General features: G+C 45.5%; 1 protein-coding gene across 3 annotated transcripts in view; it reads right to left on the bottom strand.

Annotated features, from left to right (window-relative positions):
- ARHGEF12 (Rho guanine nucleotide exchange factor 12) overlaps nucleotides 1-15,922 on the bottom strand; it is a 76,756-nt gene extending 60,834 nt beyond the window's left edge. For 2 of the 3 annotated variants that reach the window (XM_074927641.1, XM_074927643.1), the window contains exon 1: nucleotides 15,568-15,922. In XM_074927641.1, the coding sequence (XP_074783742.1) occupies nucleotides 15,568-15,599 (32 nt within the window). In that variant the 5' untranslated portion in view covers nucleotides 15,600-15,922. Of the gene's footprint in view, nucleotides 1-1,602; nucleotides 1,619-15,567 lie in introns of those variants that run through there. The other variant, XM_074927646.1, reaches the window with a different exon arrangement.
- Between the last annotated feature and the right edge of the window lie 2,898 nt (nucleotides 15,923-18,820).

Here is an 18,820-nt window from a genome sequence, read left to right as displayed (position 1 = left end):
GATATGCATGAATTCTGACATATCTCAGCAAGATACTGTAACAGCGGTGTCCATGAGATGACCTGCATCTTTTAGACACATCAGAGAAACGTCTGAGTGTTTTCAAGTACCAAAATACTGGGTCACTACTTAGAAAGTAGGTACTTATTGAGAAATCACAAACATGTTATAGGCATTGAACTTCACTTTAGTAGAGGAAAGTATGGTGATTTTATTTTTTTTTTCCATAAAAAGATGAGCACTCTCACACTTCATTCACAATGGCACTTCTTTCTTGTCACAAGAAATATAAACTGTACCTTTTTTTCTTCTCTATGCCTATGCTGCCTTATTTTCAAGCCACACACATTTTATTTTTGCTTTAGACACATCTCGGTCTTTGACCTTCTGTCTTTACAGAACTGATACTGAGCCTTCAATACAGTTTCTGACAGCAGCAGCACCCAAACGCTGCCCGACCTGCAGCGGTCACCCCCACACTTGTTCCATCACCCACAGACGATTTCTCTCTGCCGTGTGCGTTACTGCGCCGACCCGACGTGTGGGAAGTGGGTGAGTTCAGCCTCTCTGCCTTCACAGCATGGATCGTGTTTGTTCAGGAACTTTTACTGGACTGAAGCATCAATAACTCACAAGCAGCATACAGCTAAGAAATCTTCCGTTTGGCTACTTCAGACACGCTTTATGGAAAACCAAAGACAACTTGATGATCAAATGAGTTAATATTTCATTTAAGTATCCGAAGTATGTTGCATTACATAACAGGCAGGGGAAGTTAAAGATACAGAAGCTTCCTCTTAGGAATTTCTGCAAGTCAGAGTAGACAATTTAAGGAGAGCTTACATCAAAATAATAATTTTCAAAACCACTCTTCACATATGCAAACCCTTCATTATTTCAGCTCCTTAGAAACATGCCTTAAATTACTGGAACTTAGTTTGAAAAATAGGAACCTGAGGTACAGAAACAGGAAATTATTTTTGCAGTAAAAAAGTAGATCAACAATAGCTAAATTAGAAATACTGCCCAGATTATTTGACCATACTCGGCCATTCTCATCTTAAATCAGCACCATAATTTCTTTTTTAAAAGATCGGCAAGAGAAGTCTGCGTGGCACCCTGTGAGGTACAGAAACCAAGTCACAGATGCTTAGGATATACATACAACATATTTGGGAAGGAGAGTTAAACTGAGTGCTAGCAACGCGCATGCAAGCCAAAAGACCTGCAAACTTTAGGGTTTCAGAGCATTTTGCTGCATGGGAGTTAACCAAATGCTTTTAGGATCCTAGGTACCAGATGAGACTCCCCTAAGAAATACCTCCAACTTTCTAAGTACATTAGTGGAAACAGCTTCAGCAGTCACCATGCGAGAGTCAAGTGACAGCATCTGTAGAAGGCCAGGCAAAATTCAAATTAGAAACTGGCATAGAAGAAACAAGAGGAGAGCAAGTACTACCCACAAAGCAAGGATGATTTAGACATGAGGGAAGCTGATAAACTGAGCAGGGTGGGAAAATACAAAAGCAAGGGTAGAGGATTAAAAAAAATATAACAGCTCTCTATTGCCTGAGATACAACTCAGTTTATTATGCACCTCACCGAATGATTCGCCATACAAATCCTCCAGCTCTGCTCTGAACAAAACCCACCTTCCGGGCTCCAGCCAGCTGACTAAAAAGCACGTATCAGCACAAGTTAGGATTAGACTGGCAACCTACTTTACAGAGTCAATCATTACAAGACAGAACCACATCTGTCTGTTTTTAATGCATGGCTGCATCAACCCTAAGCAAAAATGCAGCGCTTAGAAAAACCACCTTCAAAAAAGAAAACACTGAAGTCATTAAAACTTTAAGCACAGTTGTTAATTGCAAGCATTTGCTAATAATAGATATTACTGAAGTAAAGAATCTGCTAACCAAAGAAAAAAATTACAGAAGGATCCACCATTTTCTACTGTGACACACAACATGATACTGGACAATTTTCCACAGACAGTAATTATAATAAGAAAGTTCTGGTACAAATAGGGAAACTGGTTAAAAGACAGCTGTAAAGTCTGCTAAACTGGTGACAAAATAAAGAAAATACCTATCTGTAAAAGCAAAAAATGAAAGATCCTTTATGAAAGAGAACCCTAATTCTTTCAGTCTCTCATTGTTTGGGCTGACTTCTGGGATAGGAAAATGGGATATATGGAGCTTCATTTAAAAGGTCATACTGTTTCCTTCCTTCATCTTTTACCATGAACAATTTTAGAAGGCATTAAACATTTCAGAACAGCCTATCTAAACAAATTTTTGCTTATCCTGTCATTGAATTAAGTTCAACTGATTCCAGTAAGACTAGGAAAAAAAAAAAGCCCCCCCCAACAGCTCCAAAATACGATATTTATGCCAGTCACTAAATTCAAACTTGAATCAATGCCAACATGGCACACCAAAGAGAGATACGATTATTGTATAATTGACAGTTTGAAAAGAGAGAAAAATTAGATACTCCATTTTCTAAGACAAAAATCTACTTCATTCATAGCAAACTGCTGAAAGCAGTTGCTAAAATTGTGTCATAATTCAAAGAGATAAAAACACAAGACCAATAACATGCTTTTAGCACTCAATACCTTGTTATGGTACACTCTAGAGTTGGAAGTTTTCAGCAATAAATATTTTCAGACCTAAAAAACTACCAACTACTCCCTGTTTATTGAGAACCAGGGGAGGAACAGGGCAGTTTGACTTATTTTTTCCAGAGGATTTTGCAGGTCATTCTCAACTCACTGTAGACTTCATCCCACCCCAGCTTTACGGTGCAATACATACCCCAAAAAAATTAAAGGATACAAACTGCCACAAAACGTTGAGCCCATAAGCAAGTCAGCACAGGCTTTATCATTACTGTGTCCCGCATTTGTAGCCCTACACTCCCAAATTCTGAAAGCTGGGGAAAAAAAACCCCACCCAAACTGCAAGGTAACAATACCTGTAGTCATAGCCCCAGCCTCTGAAATTGCAGAAATCCCTTTCTTTAAGGCACTAGAACGTACTGTCATTCTTCCATCGCTTCAGTGCGACAAGGAACATACAACCACTGATATTTACAGTTCAACCGTGTTTCCAGACATTGTCTATGAGCCAAATACCAGTTTACCTCCCCCAGAATTAATTTTGGATTCTGTCCTATTGACGATTTCTGTCTTGCCCTCAAGCCAATGCATGAACAGTCTTTTCCAGGGCTCCCCATCTCCCCCTTTGCAGCAACCACCATGCCTAAAGCACACCACCGAGGCCGGGCAAGGGGTCAGGAGATGGGCAGGGAGGAAAAGGGTTTTCCATCTTGCCAGAAAGCTTTACCAGTGTAACTGCAACAGCCCGTCTGCTTCTTACTCTGAAATTCCAAAGCAAGAGCGTTCACATAGCTAGTTATACCTGTGCAATTACGACAGCACACTTCCTCAAAGAGGCAGGCCAGCACTTTAGTGGGGCCTGGTAGCTGATTCATCTGAATTTTTTAATATTTGCTTACAAGCTGAGTACTGCTACAGCCCCACAGCTTTAGCCTCTGGAGGGGCAGCAGCCCTAAAACCAGGCAAATTTTAAGGCAGTAATTGCAGCTGCTTTTCAGATAACACTTGATCATCAAATACACAAAACTAAGCGTCACCATTTCCATTTAAGCAGAGCATGCGTGCAGCTTACCTACAGAAATTTTAATACGCTTGTTCTTATCAGCTAGATCTGAGAGTCATCCATGCTTGCAAGAAACCACAACTCCCTCAACGTTATGTCAAAGCATGCTCCAAATGCCAATACACAGACCTCCCTCTCCAATTTCCACTATCAACTGAACGTGGTCACTGCCCATCACCAGTTGTCCACAGTCAAACATCCTCACAGGATTAAACTAAATGTTGTGTTATCACCATAACCAACAGCTGAGTTTAAGTAACTGAGACGATTCAAGCTACCACATATGCAAGAGACTCGCAAACATTAAAATTAAGCACCGGTCACCAACACAACATCAGTCCTCAGCGCATTAAATCAGGAAGGGAAATAGAGTTTTCTTTAAATTTGTGAACAGCCTGCAGTAAGGCAATTCCTCCCAAGGTATTTTCTGCCTGGGGTTCTGAAATGGAATATATGTAATCAGACCCACTGCAGCATGGAAACCACCAGGATGCCAGCAGAAGTGCTTTAATCTAAAGCAAACATCTCCACGTGACGGAGAAGAGCGAGGAGGGGGAGAGCGCAGGCAGCTCGCAATCTTACAAGACAAAAATTCATTTGCTACCGGGCATTTCTTCCTGCACACTAACATGCAACTGAATTGGGTTGACTGCCATTGAGAAACAGATCCTGGGGCCACAGCGCCAGCCAAAGTATTTGTCACTGACAAAGGGCTGCCCCACAGATCTGTTATTCCTGTGCCAGATTCATGCAGCCTGACATCTCTATCCAGCGCGCACACAGCTGGAGAGGTAGCAGAGACAAAGGGAGGATGCAGGGCTCATGGATCCGCAGAGCATGCGACCACCTTCAGGAATGCCACGAGCTTTAGCACCACTGAGCAAGTATTTCTTAAAATCCTGCAGGAAACAAGCTTTCCATTTTTGGGTCCCAGATATTCGAGTAGGCTTCTCACTGCCATGCAGTTAATCATTGTATCTCAAATTTACTACCACAGCAAACTGATCCAAATACAACTTGGAGAAGAAGATGAAGAGATTTCACATGGGGATTTAAACAAACAAGGTCCCTGAACAGAACAGTCCTTGTTTGAAGTGTCCAGAGTCCCTTTGTGCCTGTCCTCACAACCAATTACAACTATTTCTTTTTTTTTAAAAAAAAAAAAAAACAACCCACCTCATTATTTGTATGTTCTTTGTTATTTTCTTTCTCTTTACCTAGCTGTTGAAATGCACTTTTGCAGCAGCTTTGAGCTAAAAAGACATTTCATAAAAAAAAAAAAAAAAAAAAAGGGGGGGGGGGGGGGGGGGAGAAAAACCCTAAATCCCTATGCACACTCTAACTGAAAACATTTTTGGGAAAACATATTCTCACTTCCCAATAAAAGCAGAGGAACCAACTAATTTTGGTGGAGTAAAATTCAGCAACTTTCTGAAGCCATTTGATGATCCAACAACTGATCAAACCCCAGCAATATTCCAAGCAGCACGTTCTAGATCAGAAGGAGCCATTTTCTCCATATATGAAGAGCAACAGATGGGGCAAGATTTTCAGCATACTCTGAGCTACTGTGATGTTTCCGTCACTGCAGTGAGCAAGCAGGCTCAGCGAAGCTGTCTCCCAGTAGCTGCAGAGACATGATGACTAACAACAACAAAAAAAAAGAAAGAGGGGGAGAAAGGAGCAGGTTCTTGCCATCTGGCTGAATTCCAGCAAGAGCATTTCGATTTGCAGGCTGCCTAAAACTCAAACCTGTTGCAAGGCTATTTCCTCTCCCCCTTCCAGCTAAGTTTAATTATCTGCTTCTGCTTCACACGTGACCCAGGAGCTCTGTTGAGAGAAAGAGCCTCCTCCAGTAAGGCTGGTGCCAACTGTCAAAACAAGCCGTGATCGGCACACAGCGACAATTCCCCTCCGCCTGGCACCCGCCAGGCAGCATTACCCTAGCTCACAACCGGGCAAGCACGTTTCACACTACCAGGAAAGGAGTGTTTTCTGGCCTACCAGGGCCGGAGCATAACCAGATAGCCCATCGACGGAGGGGGAGGCAAAAGCATGGGTGAACAGGTGCAGACGCCAAAAAACATAGTTAATGTCTCGCTGATGAGTGCAAAACCTGATAAGTCTACTAAAAGGAAAAGGGAGAGGAGGTCAAGGTTTGCTGTGCAATACGTACAGCTGGTTAACATCCAAAGTAAACAACGCTCCAGCGTTTAAAGCTATCACCAACATTCCTACATCTTTCCACAGTGGAAGAACAAAAAAAAGTGTGCTTGGCTTTTTTGTTTGCTTTGTTGGTTTTTTTCTTTCCTATTACAGGGTTTTGTTCTCACAACAATTTCCATAACATGAGTGGGCTGAACATTTTACATAACTTCATAGACCTGACATGTTTGAGTGTAAAAAACTTGGAGCTTTCAGTACTACTCAAAGGGCTGCACTGCTTGGCAACATTATACTTCATCCAACCGTTGTGTAACTATTATCAAACTCATACACCAAGGCACCCGTCACTGAAGCGACTAAATCAGATACAGAGCAAAGTTATTTTAGATCATGTACCCCTTTCCAAACTATACAAGGTATTTTTACTGCTGAAGGCTCTATTATAACTCGAGGGTAGAGAAGTCATCTGTGACAAAGGTATTAGTTTTACCAGTGCCCTACAGACTTTGACGCATCCTTAAAACAAAGAAAATCCCACAACAATTGCAAATGGCGCTCTCTGCAGTATCCCCATACCACCTTCACCAGCCAAAATGATTGAGCTTGTTGGCTTGCTAAGATCAGATCTGCACCCACACGAACCACTTCCGCTACTAAAACCACAGGGACTACGCAGGGCAAACCACAACCTATCATTTTGTGTCTCTCAACAGACAGCAAGAACAAATTGCCAACTAGAAAGCTGCAGTTCATCATTATGAGATCTCTAAGCTAAGAGCTTTTATCCTCGACACAGAAGTATTTCTGATAAACCATCATTCACCCCCCCTTACATTTAGGGAGTTCACTTAGTATAAATTCATGCCCTTCTCTCTATTACAGTTCCCCCTGAATATTTTTTCAAAGTCGTTACAATGCTGCCTACCTAAGTCAGGTTAGATGGCTATACAGCAGTCTGCAGCAGGGCAGAAAAATCACTCTTAAAACCAGAAACAGTCTGAGAACAGCAGCTTATTTTTGGTTGAGGACACTGTCTAATTTGGGACATCACATAATCACAATTTTTCAGAAGGCCGAAAGAAATATCCTGTCGACACAGATCGGAAAACCACAATATTTTCTTACTTGCAAGCACCAACTTGGAAAGCCATTTAACAAAAGAACAGGACTTATCATCATCATGGCTCAAATACTGTTATACAGGACTTGCTGTCACTCAAACCAGAGCAAAATTTTAGAAGGCATTACAACTGCTGAAAGACTCTTTTGGTCCCAAACAAAGAGTATCTGCCTCCTCAAGAAACAGACAGGTACTCCCAGACCCCAAACGCGAATCTTCAGTGCTCCACAGAAAACTCAGCACAGTTGTAGCAGCCCTGGTTTGTCAGGGTTTTTGCCTTACACCAGCAGGTCTTAGTCCTTTATGGCTGATGTGTGCCCTCAGAATGCACTGGCAGACAGGAAACCTCTCTCCTATCTGGCAGTTGCCACCAGCTCTCCCATTTCTCTCCCTCTCACTCATTTCCTATTGACTTTCTCGTGTCTCACATTGCAGCTTTTTCCTATTTCCTGTTTCTCCTGTTACAGCTTCCCTCCCTCAGTTCTCTTCCCCTTTTTCCAACACTTTCCTGGTAGCTTTGATCTCAGTCCCTACTCTTTTACATCTGGGCACAACAGCAGCCTGCAATGGTGCCTCTGTGCCACAGGAGTACCGAGAGGAGACGCCTTGTCTGATGTGCTGCCAATAGGCTACACTAACAGCCACTATCATAACAGGGTAAAAAGACTTTCAAGCAGCAATCAGATACTTCAGGTAAGCCTGCAGGTTGAAGCTTGTATGTTTATGGGAGTGGTGGACTCAGAATCCCGTACCTGTCTCAGATCAGTCTAGTGTTTTATTAAATAGATGGGTCTTTTCCTCCAGACTGGGAAATGCTTGCTGAGGTCAATTCAGGTCCCACCTAAACTTTCCAAGCCCCTTCCAGCACTACAGCTCACTCAGGACTCCGGAATATCTAACTCTTCAGAGGTTACTGGTTCATCTTGGGAAGTCACACAAGCTCTTGGCAAAACGACTGCCTGCGACACCACGAACAAGGATTGAGTCTGCAAATAAATTCGAGATCAGCTTCTCACCAAAACAAGAATAGTTGCGCTGCTACTCATTGTTTCAAGGAGGAACAGTGCTTGGATAAAATTAAGATTTCCACTGGTATCTCTGAAGACCTCCAATACGTATTTTAAGAGCCCTGTTCAAGTCTCGCCCTTGCACACACATTTCTTGCACCAACTGAGAGCAACCAAGAACTCCCATAACCTGGGGATTCTCCTTTAGGTTTCTTGCATCAACACTGCAACTTCTTTGTAACCACCAAGAGAGGCCTTTCTGCTCAATTCACACAGTTTAGTCCATCTTTTACATAGCTCTGTTCCCTGATCACAAAAGGTTTAGTTTTGCTGAACCCTTAAATGACCTGAGACCCAAGTGCCACTTCCAAGACAGCACACAGTCCTGCAAGGGGCACTGCCTATCTTCAGCAGGACATCTGACAGCAGCCACGTAACCAACATGACAATGATCCAGACAGAGTGCAGCCACATTATTTCAAGTCTAGGAACTCGCATGTTATGCCTGAGGATCTTTTCCACCTCAGGTATTCAGCCTCAGGAAGGACACCACTCATGTGCTTTTCCAGTGCCAGAGCAATTTAATGAAGTACCTTACCAACTGACATCGCAGAGCTCAGAAGTTTGTGTTGTCAAAACAAAGCTTAAAATAGCCAAGTAGATAATATTTAAGCCTTTGCCAACAAATGTAAACAGCAATGTTTCTTATTTACCAGACTCCGCTAAATGGTGAGACGGTGCAAGAAAGGCTTCATGCTCATTGGTCTTAGAAGTCAAACAGACACAATAAGGAAAATACTCCAGGAAAGGATGCAGAGTAATAACAAAGCACGAGCGATGTTTAGTAGACGATTTGTGAATGTCACAGTCTGAAGATTGTTTGTTTTGTTTTTACTATTTATACTTATGCTTACATTTTAAACATAAGGACACTGCTCTTTCCTGTCATTTTTAATGTATTTATTTTTAAATGTTTTCTTTTAAAAGAAAAATGAGTAAACCTTGTTTCTTCCTGTCCTTTTCTAAGTGTGCTGTTCCTATTTTGTATGTATCCTGCCTTGTATTTTATCCCTTGTATATTCTTAATCAAACACTGCACGTTTCACATCCCTTTTCATTTTACTCACTACTTTGCTACTGCTTCCCCTGTTCTTATTTTGAGTTCTGATGTTAAGACATTATCTACATCTAGTCTCCCGGCCTTTAGTTTAATCAAGCTGAGACATGAACTAACTCTTCTATTCTTTAAACCTAATAATTATCCAGAACAGGGCCAGAGAACAGAACATAGCATCACCTTCCAGAAAGTATGCATCCAAGGCTATTTCTCTTAGTGCTACTGACATCTCTTACACAAGAAAGATCTAGTTATCTCAAAGCAGATAAAACATCAGGACTAGAGTGAAAGAAGGGAGAGTGTCTAGGCAGAGGAATATTTGCAGAGCCTTAGGAATGCTACAAGAAACATTTTTATTAGCATCTCCGATCACCCAGTCTTGAAATTCAAGGATAATACAAATGGGATTAATTAATGTCTCCTACTGCTCATTTTCAGAGGGAAGGAAGAGGCATTCAATGAGAAACCTGGAGGATAAGGCCTTGAAAGCCAGAGCCTAAGCTTATCTTTCGAGCAGTACAGCCAACATACTTTCCCGGTGACCCAGAAGGACCACCTTGAGGTTTAAGTGGAGAATTCAGTCTCCAGACCAAGTCAAACACTGCTCCTCTTTGAGAACCTTTGCACAACTACAAGCTATAGCACTGCGCTGGCCAGGGTGGGGGCTGACAGTTGTAACCATGAGAGGCAAACAATGCTACTCAGAACACTGTGGAAAAAAAAGGGGAAAAAAAAAAAAACAACATTAAATATCAAAAATCCTGTTGATTATACTCCAAAGCTTCTCGGGAAAGCCAGGAAACAGAAGCAGGCACTGAAGCTACTCACTGAACAGGATTCACATAAAATGCTTCAGGCACAAATTCACTAGGAGACCCCACTTCTTGAAATAATCAAAAGATCTTGGGATATAGTCATGAAATATGTAAAGTAACTGGTACAGGTGTCTGCACTGCTTTCCCCAGGCAAATACATGAATGCTCTACACTACCTTCAGATGGACTGCCAAATAATCCTCAATGCCTAAATCACTACTTTTACAACATGATACAGAACAGGGCTGAGAGTAGACAGAAGCCTGGACAGTGCTGCCACCCTTATGGACCAAGAAACTCTTCTCCCATATGAGTCATGCTCATCAATAGAGAAGTCAGTTCTCTATGAACACCCACAAAGCCCACCAGTGACCTCAGCAACTTTTGCTCGCAGAGTAAGATGCACATTTCTTCTCAGGCATCTCTAAACAGGGCAGCAGCAGGCCTTAACAAAACCGAACAGTGATCTTAAAGCACTCCGATGTGCAACAACTGTCCACAGGAAGAAAGGGGAGGGACGCAACACAGAGGACAATCCATATGTGAGAGTCATTAGTTGTGTCAACGCACTACTGGCACTCAAACGTTACTGTGGTAAGTCAGAGAGTTCTCTGTAGGACAGACTAGATCAGGCTGGAAAAGTCAGGTCCCTCCACCTTGCAGCAGGGTTTCTATGTTTCACGTTTACCTAGGCCCCTGTGGATACCACATTGACAGGAATTGTATCTGAAAATCTGAGATTATCACCAGGACATTGCTCCAGACATCTCATGCAATCCTTCATACCCTCTAGGCTTTCCATAATTATCTCTGGTGAGTATTTTTTTTTTTTTTTTTTTTGCTAAATGTCCAGATCCACAAGAATCAGGGCACGATACAAGATATTTCAAAGTCTACAACTGAAGTAGCCTACATCGCAGTAGTGTTCCTAATCTATCCATTTCAAACACTAATAAATGCCATAATAGGAGTTATGTGCACAGGGAGAATTATACAACTGGGCTAACAGATGAAATATCATTCCTGCCTCCACCCAAATAATCATGACGCCCACAGCTCTATTCAAAACTAGAAAATCAAGCTCACCTCAACTCCTGTCTCCAGTAAAAACCCTAATAAACTATGCAGCATGAACTGGCAGCATTTGCTTCCTAGCCAATAGTAAACATCACGGACAGTATTCTCTTCTGACAGCTTCAATAAAAGCAAAATAAAGAAGGAATTTATGCACAGACTATGTCAGCTACTAATGTGCAAACACAGTGAAGGCACAAGTCTTGCCTTGATGACTATTACACCTTTTAGACCATAGAAACAGATGCTGTGTTGCAGCCCACTGCCCATAAATATGAGATCTTACAAACTCTACTAATTAAATAAATGCACGATAACAACATCTAGCTACTAAGTAACACTAAGGAGTGACTTTCTGTGAAGTTCTTACCCTTACCCTGCTGGAAAAAATAAAACCCTTTTCCCCACCATACAGCTAAAGAAGTCCCAGTTACCACAGGGACTTACAAACAGCCAAAGACAGGGAAAGTGCATCTAAGCAGATAAGAAACAATTAGGGTCTATTTTAGTACCAAGTCAGGAGCAAATCAGCAATTAAAACCTCTCAAGGGTAATTATGTGTAAATTCTACCTCTCCTATTTTCCAATCATAGCAACAGAAACTACAGCACTGTTATAAATAAAACTCATTTGCAAGCAACTGCATAGGAAGAGTCATCAGTTCCTCAACAAGGTACTGCAAAAGCAGCAAGAGCCTCCATTCTTTTATCGTGTTTTAATAAACAGAAAGAAACATAAAACAAGTTTTGTAGCTATGCAATTGCTCAACTCTGTAGCGTGCTTGGAATGGTTACAGGAAGAAAAATACAGTTAACTACGAGACAAGAAAAAAAAAATTAATCGTACACAAATGTTTCTTTAGTGTCATAACAGGATACAGCAGGGTTCTGATCATCCTTTAGTGGCCAACCAGAGCCTGCAAATTGCCGAATTTCATGCCGGCCCCAGTATGTCTTTGCAAAGAATAAACCCCTTATCTCGCTCAGCCACGGGTCGCCTGCCACGAACGGCAGAACAGAGCAACGCCCAAAGCCAGCCGGCCTGCCCAAGAGTGGCTGGGCCAGCAGGGCTCAGAAGCCAGCAGCCAGGGGCACGCTCCTGTGCAGTCTCACAGAAGTAACAGGAAAACTCCTTTAACACACCCTACCCAGAGCGAGGTCCCAAAGCTGGCCTCGGACGGTCCCCGTAGCCCAACCTTTCCCTTCCAAAGCCCTCATGCTGACAGCCCAAAACGGCACCCAGCAACAAAAACCCAACCTAACGCTAGTAACTGAGGAAGCCCAAACCCAGAAATCTTCAGGCTAAAACGTATGGCAAATCTCACCTAAATCCAAAGCTGGGTGAAGACGAGCAGGCATTCTGTCATTCACCTGATGATTTTTTAGACACCTACTTTAGGATAAGAACTAGTCCTCCAGATGTGCCTATTTTCTTCCACTAACTATAAAGGCAATCTAGACAAACAGCTCAGATAGAGACGTCTACCTCAAAGACTTATTAAGTTAAGCAAGATAAATGCCACCTTAGGAGACCTCTAAACAAATACAGCATAGCTCAGAGAAGATTAAATAGGAGGGTGTAAATGTTTACAAACATAAAGTGGCAAAGCAATAAGGCTGAAGATGAGTTGTTTGATACAGTCCACTGGGCAACAGGATTATGAAAAGCAGCTGCTGACAAAGAACATCCTGAAAGAAAGAAGGGAAAGTAAATGTAACTGCTTGAAGTTCTGATTCTCTCATACCATAAGCTACACAGGGCACCAAGGCTATCCTGGACCTCTTTTTGCTTCTATATTTCAAAAATCTCAAGCACTACATTACAAGATCAATCTTTTTTCTGCTAGCACCTTTACATGTTTCTCCAAACGCGGAGTAGAAGACCAGGAACAGCTTCTTCAGTAACTGTGCCAAACAGCCATTACACTCTCAGAAGTCTTAATATCTGTTATGTCTTTTTGCTTAATACCTGGTATTCCCCCATTCTCCCAGGCGCTCACTTCCCTCCAGTCTTAAGACACTGGAGGAAAAAGGTGCAAAAAAATGATTTTGCTTCGAGAGCCAGATGTATAACAGAACCCAGCTTGGGGATGAAGCATTACCCATCATCAAAATTAACTGGGTGAAGGTTTGTTCCACAGAGAAAAGTATCCCAGACACATGAGATATGAACTGGCACGACTGTATTTCAGCGTAGTCTCAGACACGATTGAACTTTCTTGGAAAAAAGAAGAAAACACAATGAGGAAAAAAAAAGAAAAAAAAAGTGAGGGGGCTTAATGAAAACATAATCAATCATACTGGCTACAGAACAGCACTAAAAATCGCCATTCATACATTCCTTCCAATTCACAGAAACTTTAATGCCGTACACAACACCACCACCAAGAACATAAAAGACACAAAACACGTGAAGGATGGGACAAGTGCAACCTGGACAAGGGAAACGTCTAACAGCTATCAAAACACGCTACAATTGCCCCCTTAAACTGAAGGGATACAAAAAGAAATATTTGCTGTCTGAAACAGGGATTTAAGCGGCTATACGTATGCAAAATGCAAATATGTAAAGCTAATATGGAGAAAAATGCAGGCCCATGCTACCCTATTACATTTGTAATACCATTTGGCACAGATGTAGGCTGGGTTTTTCTGTTTTAAGGCAGTTCCCAACTCGATCTCACCAAGGAAGGTCACTGATAAATAAAGAATTGAACATGTCATGTGATTTACACCATGTAGATCTAATGACACTAGAAGCATCGAGTTTGTTTATATTGCACCTGCTTTACATTCCAGACTTAAGAGCCGGATTTAAGGAGGCAATACAGAGGCTTTTTGGGCCTAATGGAGAAGCAAGCTTTTCACCAACGGCCTGCCAGGACAACAGTGACCAAAAACCACCCTGCTCCAGGTACCGCACAACGCTGCGGATAAAAAGGAGCAGCCTTGCTCCAGATGCTAGCGAGCAGGCATCCACACCAGAATACGGCATAACCATGCTGCTGAAAGGGTTAGCCAGGGAACAAATGTGCCACGACAACCCAATTCCCTTCCCACCCCCAGGGCTGGGGTTCCTTGGGCTGGAGCAAAGAGCAGCGCCAATGCCAGGCCCTGCATCCCTGCATTTCCCCAACCATCACACAACCCTGCCACCAAAAGGCTCTGACTGCCAGGGCTGTGGAGCCAGCTCCTCACCTGACTTTAAAAGTCTTTTGAACCAAAACCTTACCGGAACACCAAACAAAAACATCCTCTTGACGTGACTGAAAGCAAAAGGAAATGAGACATTTTTCGTCTCTGCTACATTTTCAATTTGGCTGTTCCAATTCAGTAACGGAAAGTATTTTGTTTTACCAACAAGCAAATTCAATTCACTGTCCTTGTGCTTCTCCTTCCCTTGCATCACTCAACTGCTTCTGTATGAAAATCCTGTCGTTCCTTTTGATACGCTGCAACCTGCCGTAAGACATACACTCTTCTAAGTACGTGACAAAATTCTTACAAAGCCACTGAAATGCCACCTCCATACTCAACAGCACAGCCGCAAACACCGACTACACATAGTTCTGAGCTGTACTAGAGCCCTTTTGCACTGCTCAGGCACTGCTCTCTGGTAAGAGCTGTGGAGCCACGAGAAGGCCTAAGTGTGAGAACTGCACTGGCCCTCCTGCCTGCCCACACCTCGTTTCTTCCCGGGCCAGAACTGTTTGTGTTGGTCATGAAGGGCCTAGGCAGGGAGGCCTCTGGCACAGACACACCTGAACCACCAAATACGCACAGTAAAGGAGAATATAATAAATACATCATAAAAGTTTTTTCAGCTTACAAGTATTCAAAACATATCTTTTCCTTCTGTCAAAAAACCTGAAGACACGCATTCCACACTTCTGCCTCAAAAGTAAGAGGTTTCTAACTTTTTTTTTTTTTTCCCCCTGCCTCTGAAACATCCCAGTACAAGCGAGAGAACCCCAGAGTGCTAATGGAACACACATGGCAGCACCTGCAGCGAAGCCCGGAGACCTGAGCAGGTCTCTAAGGCAAGGGGCAGATTACTGCTAAGGTAGCGTAGACACCAGCAGACATTCCTGCTCATCAACTGCCCCTCCTGCCCTCGCCTGAAGTGACCTCTCTTTGGGAGGCTACAACGCTTCACCTAACAAGAAGCAAAGTACATCCTCGACGCGGTTTTTGAGTTCAGACTCGAGCTGTATCCTAAGCTCTCATCACTTTTTCTGCCTTAACTTCTCTCAGAAACAGTTGCTTTGGTGTTCCTCCCAGCACCAACCTGTCCTGGGAAGCTGAATGACAACCCCTGGTTCTTACAAAGCCTCGCAGGCTTGAAAGCAGCTGGACTTGAAATACTCCAGTTTCAAAGTTAACCCAGTTGCCTTGACAGTCAGCCACCCCAGGTACGTACAGATTCCCAGAAACTCAGATCTAATCCTGCTTTTTCGATCCCGTCTGTCCCACTGTCACTCAAGTCAGAACGCAAAGCACAGCTCTGGGAAGAGCCTAGACTTCAAAAACTAAAAAAAAAAAAATAAAAAAAATTTAAAATCTCATTTTATACTGACCTGTCCGTGATTGTGGACTGTGTGCCACTCATTGGAGCCTTTGGCAAGAAGTCGTATTATCCAATTTACATTTTACTATTACTGCAGGGTTATTAACGAGGCTTTGCCCCCCACATGCACTGAGGTTCAGGATCCAGCCTTGCTCCAGAAGAGGCATGCACAGAGGACAAATTCAGTTCAAGGGCAGGAGGAAAAAAAAAATATTAAAAAAAAAAAATCCAAAACAACTCCAAAACTCTTCTTGAAGTCACCCAGAATATCCAGACCACGGCAGTGAGGTGTGGGGGGATGTTCAAGAAAAACTCCAACAAAACAAAAACCAACAAAACGAGCTGTTCCCCTCGATGCTCCTTTAGCCCCAAGGAAAAAAAAAAAAAAAAAAAAAGGGGGTGGGGGGATAAACGCGTGCCGAGAAAGAAAAAAAATTCTTCCGAAGCAACCAGTCCTCCCCGGTCCGGAGTTCCAGCGCGCAGGGCAGCCCCCGGTGTCCGCGCAGGCGGCAACGCCAGCGGCCAAAGACCCGCGGAGCGCCGGAGCGGGGCCGGCTGCCGCGGGGCTGCCCCGCCGCCGGGGACACCCGCCCCGCCGGCTGGCGCTCGGCAAGAGGGGCTGCCCGGCCGCGGGGTGCCCGGCCCCCTCCCCGCCGCTGCTTACGGCCTCTGGCCCGCGGGGGGCGGGCGGCGCGCCCCGCCTGCTGCCGCTGTCCCCAGGGCCGCCGCGCCGGGGCCCATGTCCCGCTGCCGGCCCGCCCCGACCCCCCGCCCGCCGGCCGGCCGGCTCGCCCGCAGGGGGGTCGGGAAGGGCGGTCGCCCCAACGCCGCCGCCGCCGCCTCTAGGCCCGCAGGTCCATGCCCCGCCGCTCCGCCTGTCCCGCCCGCGGCCCGAGCTACAGCGGGGCGCGGCGGCCCGGCCTGCCGGAGAGGGCCCGGCCGGGCTCGGTCCCGCTCAGCCGCGGCGCCGGCGGGTCCCGGTTCGGGGTGGGGGCAAAGTCCCTCGGCGAGCGCCGGCGGCGCGGCCCGCTCCTGCCGCCGCTCCGCCGCTCCCGGCCCGGTCCCGGCCCAGCTGCGCGGCGGCGAGGCGGGAGCGCGCAGTCCCGGCGGAGCCTGCGCCGGGCCCGGCCGGGCCGCCCCCGCGCTCGCCCCTCCCTCTCCCCGTCCCCCCGCGCCCGGGGGGCTCGTACCTCGGCCGCCTCACACCCGCCCCCCCCCGCCGGATCCTTCCGCCGCCGCCCGCCCGACCCCTCCGCCGGCAGCGCCCGCCCCTCCGCCGCGGCCCCTCGCAGGCCGCCGGGCGGCTCCTGCCCTTCCCCTCCCGGCCGGGGAGCGGCGGCTCCTCCTCCGGCGGCCCGGGAGCGTCCCCCCCTCCGCGGGCCCGGCCCCGGCCCCGGCCCGCCGCCTCGCTCCCGCTCCTCTCCTGCGTCCCCTCAGGAGCTCCGGGGGCCGGGGTGCGGGGCGGGAAACTTAGGACAAAGAAAATGAAGTAAAATCGCGAGGTGCCGGGAGCCCCGGAGTGTCACCGGCTGCGCTGTGTACTCCCCGACCTTCCCTCGATCCGGACCCAGTCTCGTGTTCCCTGCGTGGCCGCGACACGTTTCCTTGGGAATTTTTCTCACAGGCGAAGGTCAACAAAGATCCCAACATCAGGACGGGAACCGCTCCCTCCCTGCGCACACCTCGGCCTTCCAGAAACTCCGCAGCCGAGGGCCTGCTCGTTCACCCCTTCTCTTAATGCAAAAAAAAAACCAAAACAACCCTCCCTCCACTATGAATCAGAGAGCAGGAGACCCTCTATGACCATGCCTACAAAACGCGGAATATCTGAACGTTCAGGTTTCAGCGCGTCCGGGTTTCCCTCTCCTCGGCCGGCGCATCCTTGCGGGAACTCCCGGCCCCTCGTGCCACATCCAGCACAGCCGCGGGGAGAAGCACCGGAACGGCAGAGCCTGGTTCTGACCACGCACAAACGTCGCGAAGCAAACTCTAACAGACCCGGAGCAGAGCGCCAGGGGCGTTCCCTCACCCCAAAATCTCGTGGCCAACACAAGGGGATAAATAAACACCAGCCAGGCACTCTTGTTCTCAAACGCCAAGGAGTAACATCTGTACGTTCAGGAACCTTCCGTGCCACCGCACCTCATGTCGCCGGGAATTAAAGCTCATGAGCACCACAGGAGTGGAGCGGAAGGCAGGGCAGTTCCAGTGCCAGGGCATTAATACCTGACCTCCCAGCGCAGAGGAACTTCTACAACATCAGTCCTTCCTACCAAATGCCAACAGACCAAAATAATCTTATTAACTAATCCCAAGCATCTAGGACACCATCCTTCTTCCCCCTTAATTAATCTTACCTTGATATACTTGTAAAAAAACCAAGACACTGGACTTGGAAAGTCTAGAAAACAGGCTGCTGGAACCTCAGGCCCAGACGCATCGTTAAGCACACGGGACCATCCCTTGCTCGAAGCTTTACTCAGGACCCCACCGCTCTACACCGGAGCTGCTTCCTCCTCGGAGCAAACCCGGCACGAATCAGGAAGCCAGGAGACTCTTTGATAGTCTGAAGAATTTGTTGTTTTGAAGAAGTTCAGTGCAAAGAGGGGAAGCGTGGGATGAAATAATTTTCTACACGATACTTGACATATATATGCAGGACATTTATACTTCCTCTTTTGGTTTCCTTTTGAGGAAGATAGAGGCTTGGGGAAATAATAAATAAAAGCCGGAGGGGGAGTGCGAGGCACACAGCTACAACTGCCTCTCCTTCTGCAGCTCTATGCAATATTTAATGGAGTGACTGAGTACCCCTATCTATCTTTCTTTCTTCCTTTCTTCCTTCCTTTCTTTCCTTCTTTCTTTCCCATCTCCTTATTGCATCTCCTCTGCAATAAACTCCTCCCCTAAGCTTTTAACTTAGGGAACATCAAGTGCTGTGCCTTGAAGGAGGACGGCTCCTGGGAGACCTCCTGTTTCATGGCAGGCCCAGCATTAGCATATTAGGCCTCGATGCTTTTTTATTACTTTAATTATATTTTATTGTGCGTGACAACATAATGACAATAACAATTAGCTGGAGGAAATCCTAAAAAAAAAAAAAAATACGAGAAGGTGAAGGAAACATCCCCTGCTGCATTAAATCGATGTAAAATTTAGTGGACGGACAGTGATTAACATTTGTCAAAAATTTGCTCGGTATTGTCAAAAGAAGCATCACACAAAACTACACCAATGACAAAAATCAAGCATAAAACCTTTAT

Source organism: Athene noctua, chromosome 26 (assembly GCF_965140245.1).
Source record: "Athene noctua chromosome 26, bAthNoc1.hap1.1, whole genome shotgun sequence".
In the NCBI taxonomy this organism is placed as follows: domain Eukaryota; kingdom Metazoa; phylum Chordata; class Aves; order Strigiformes; family Strigidae; genus Athene; species Athene noctua.
This window is presented reverse-complemented; position numbering and strand designations above follow the sequence as displayed.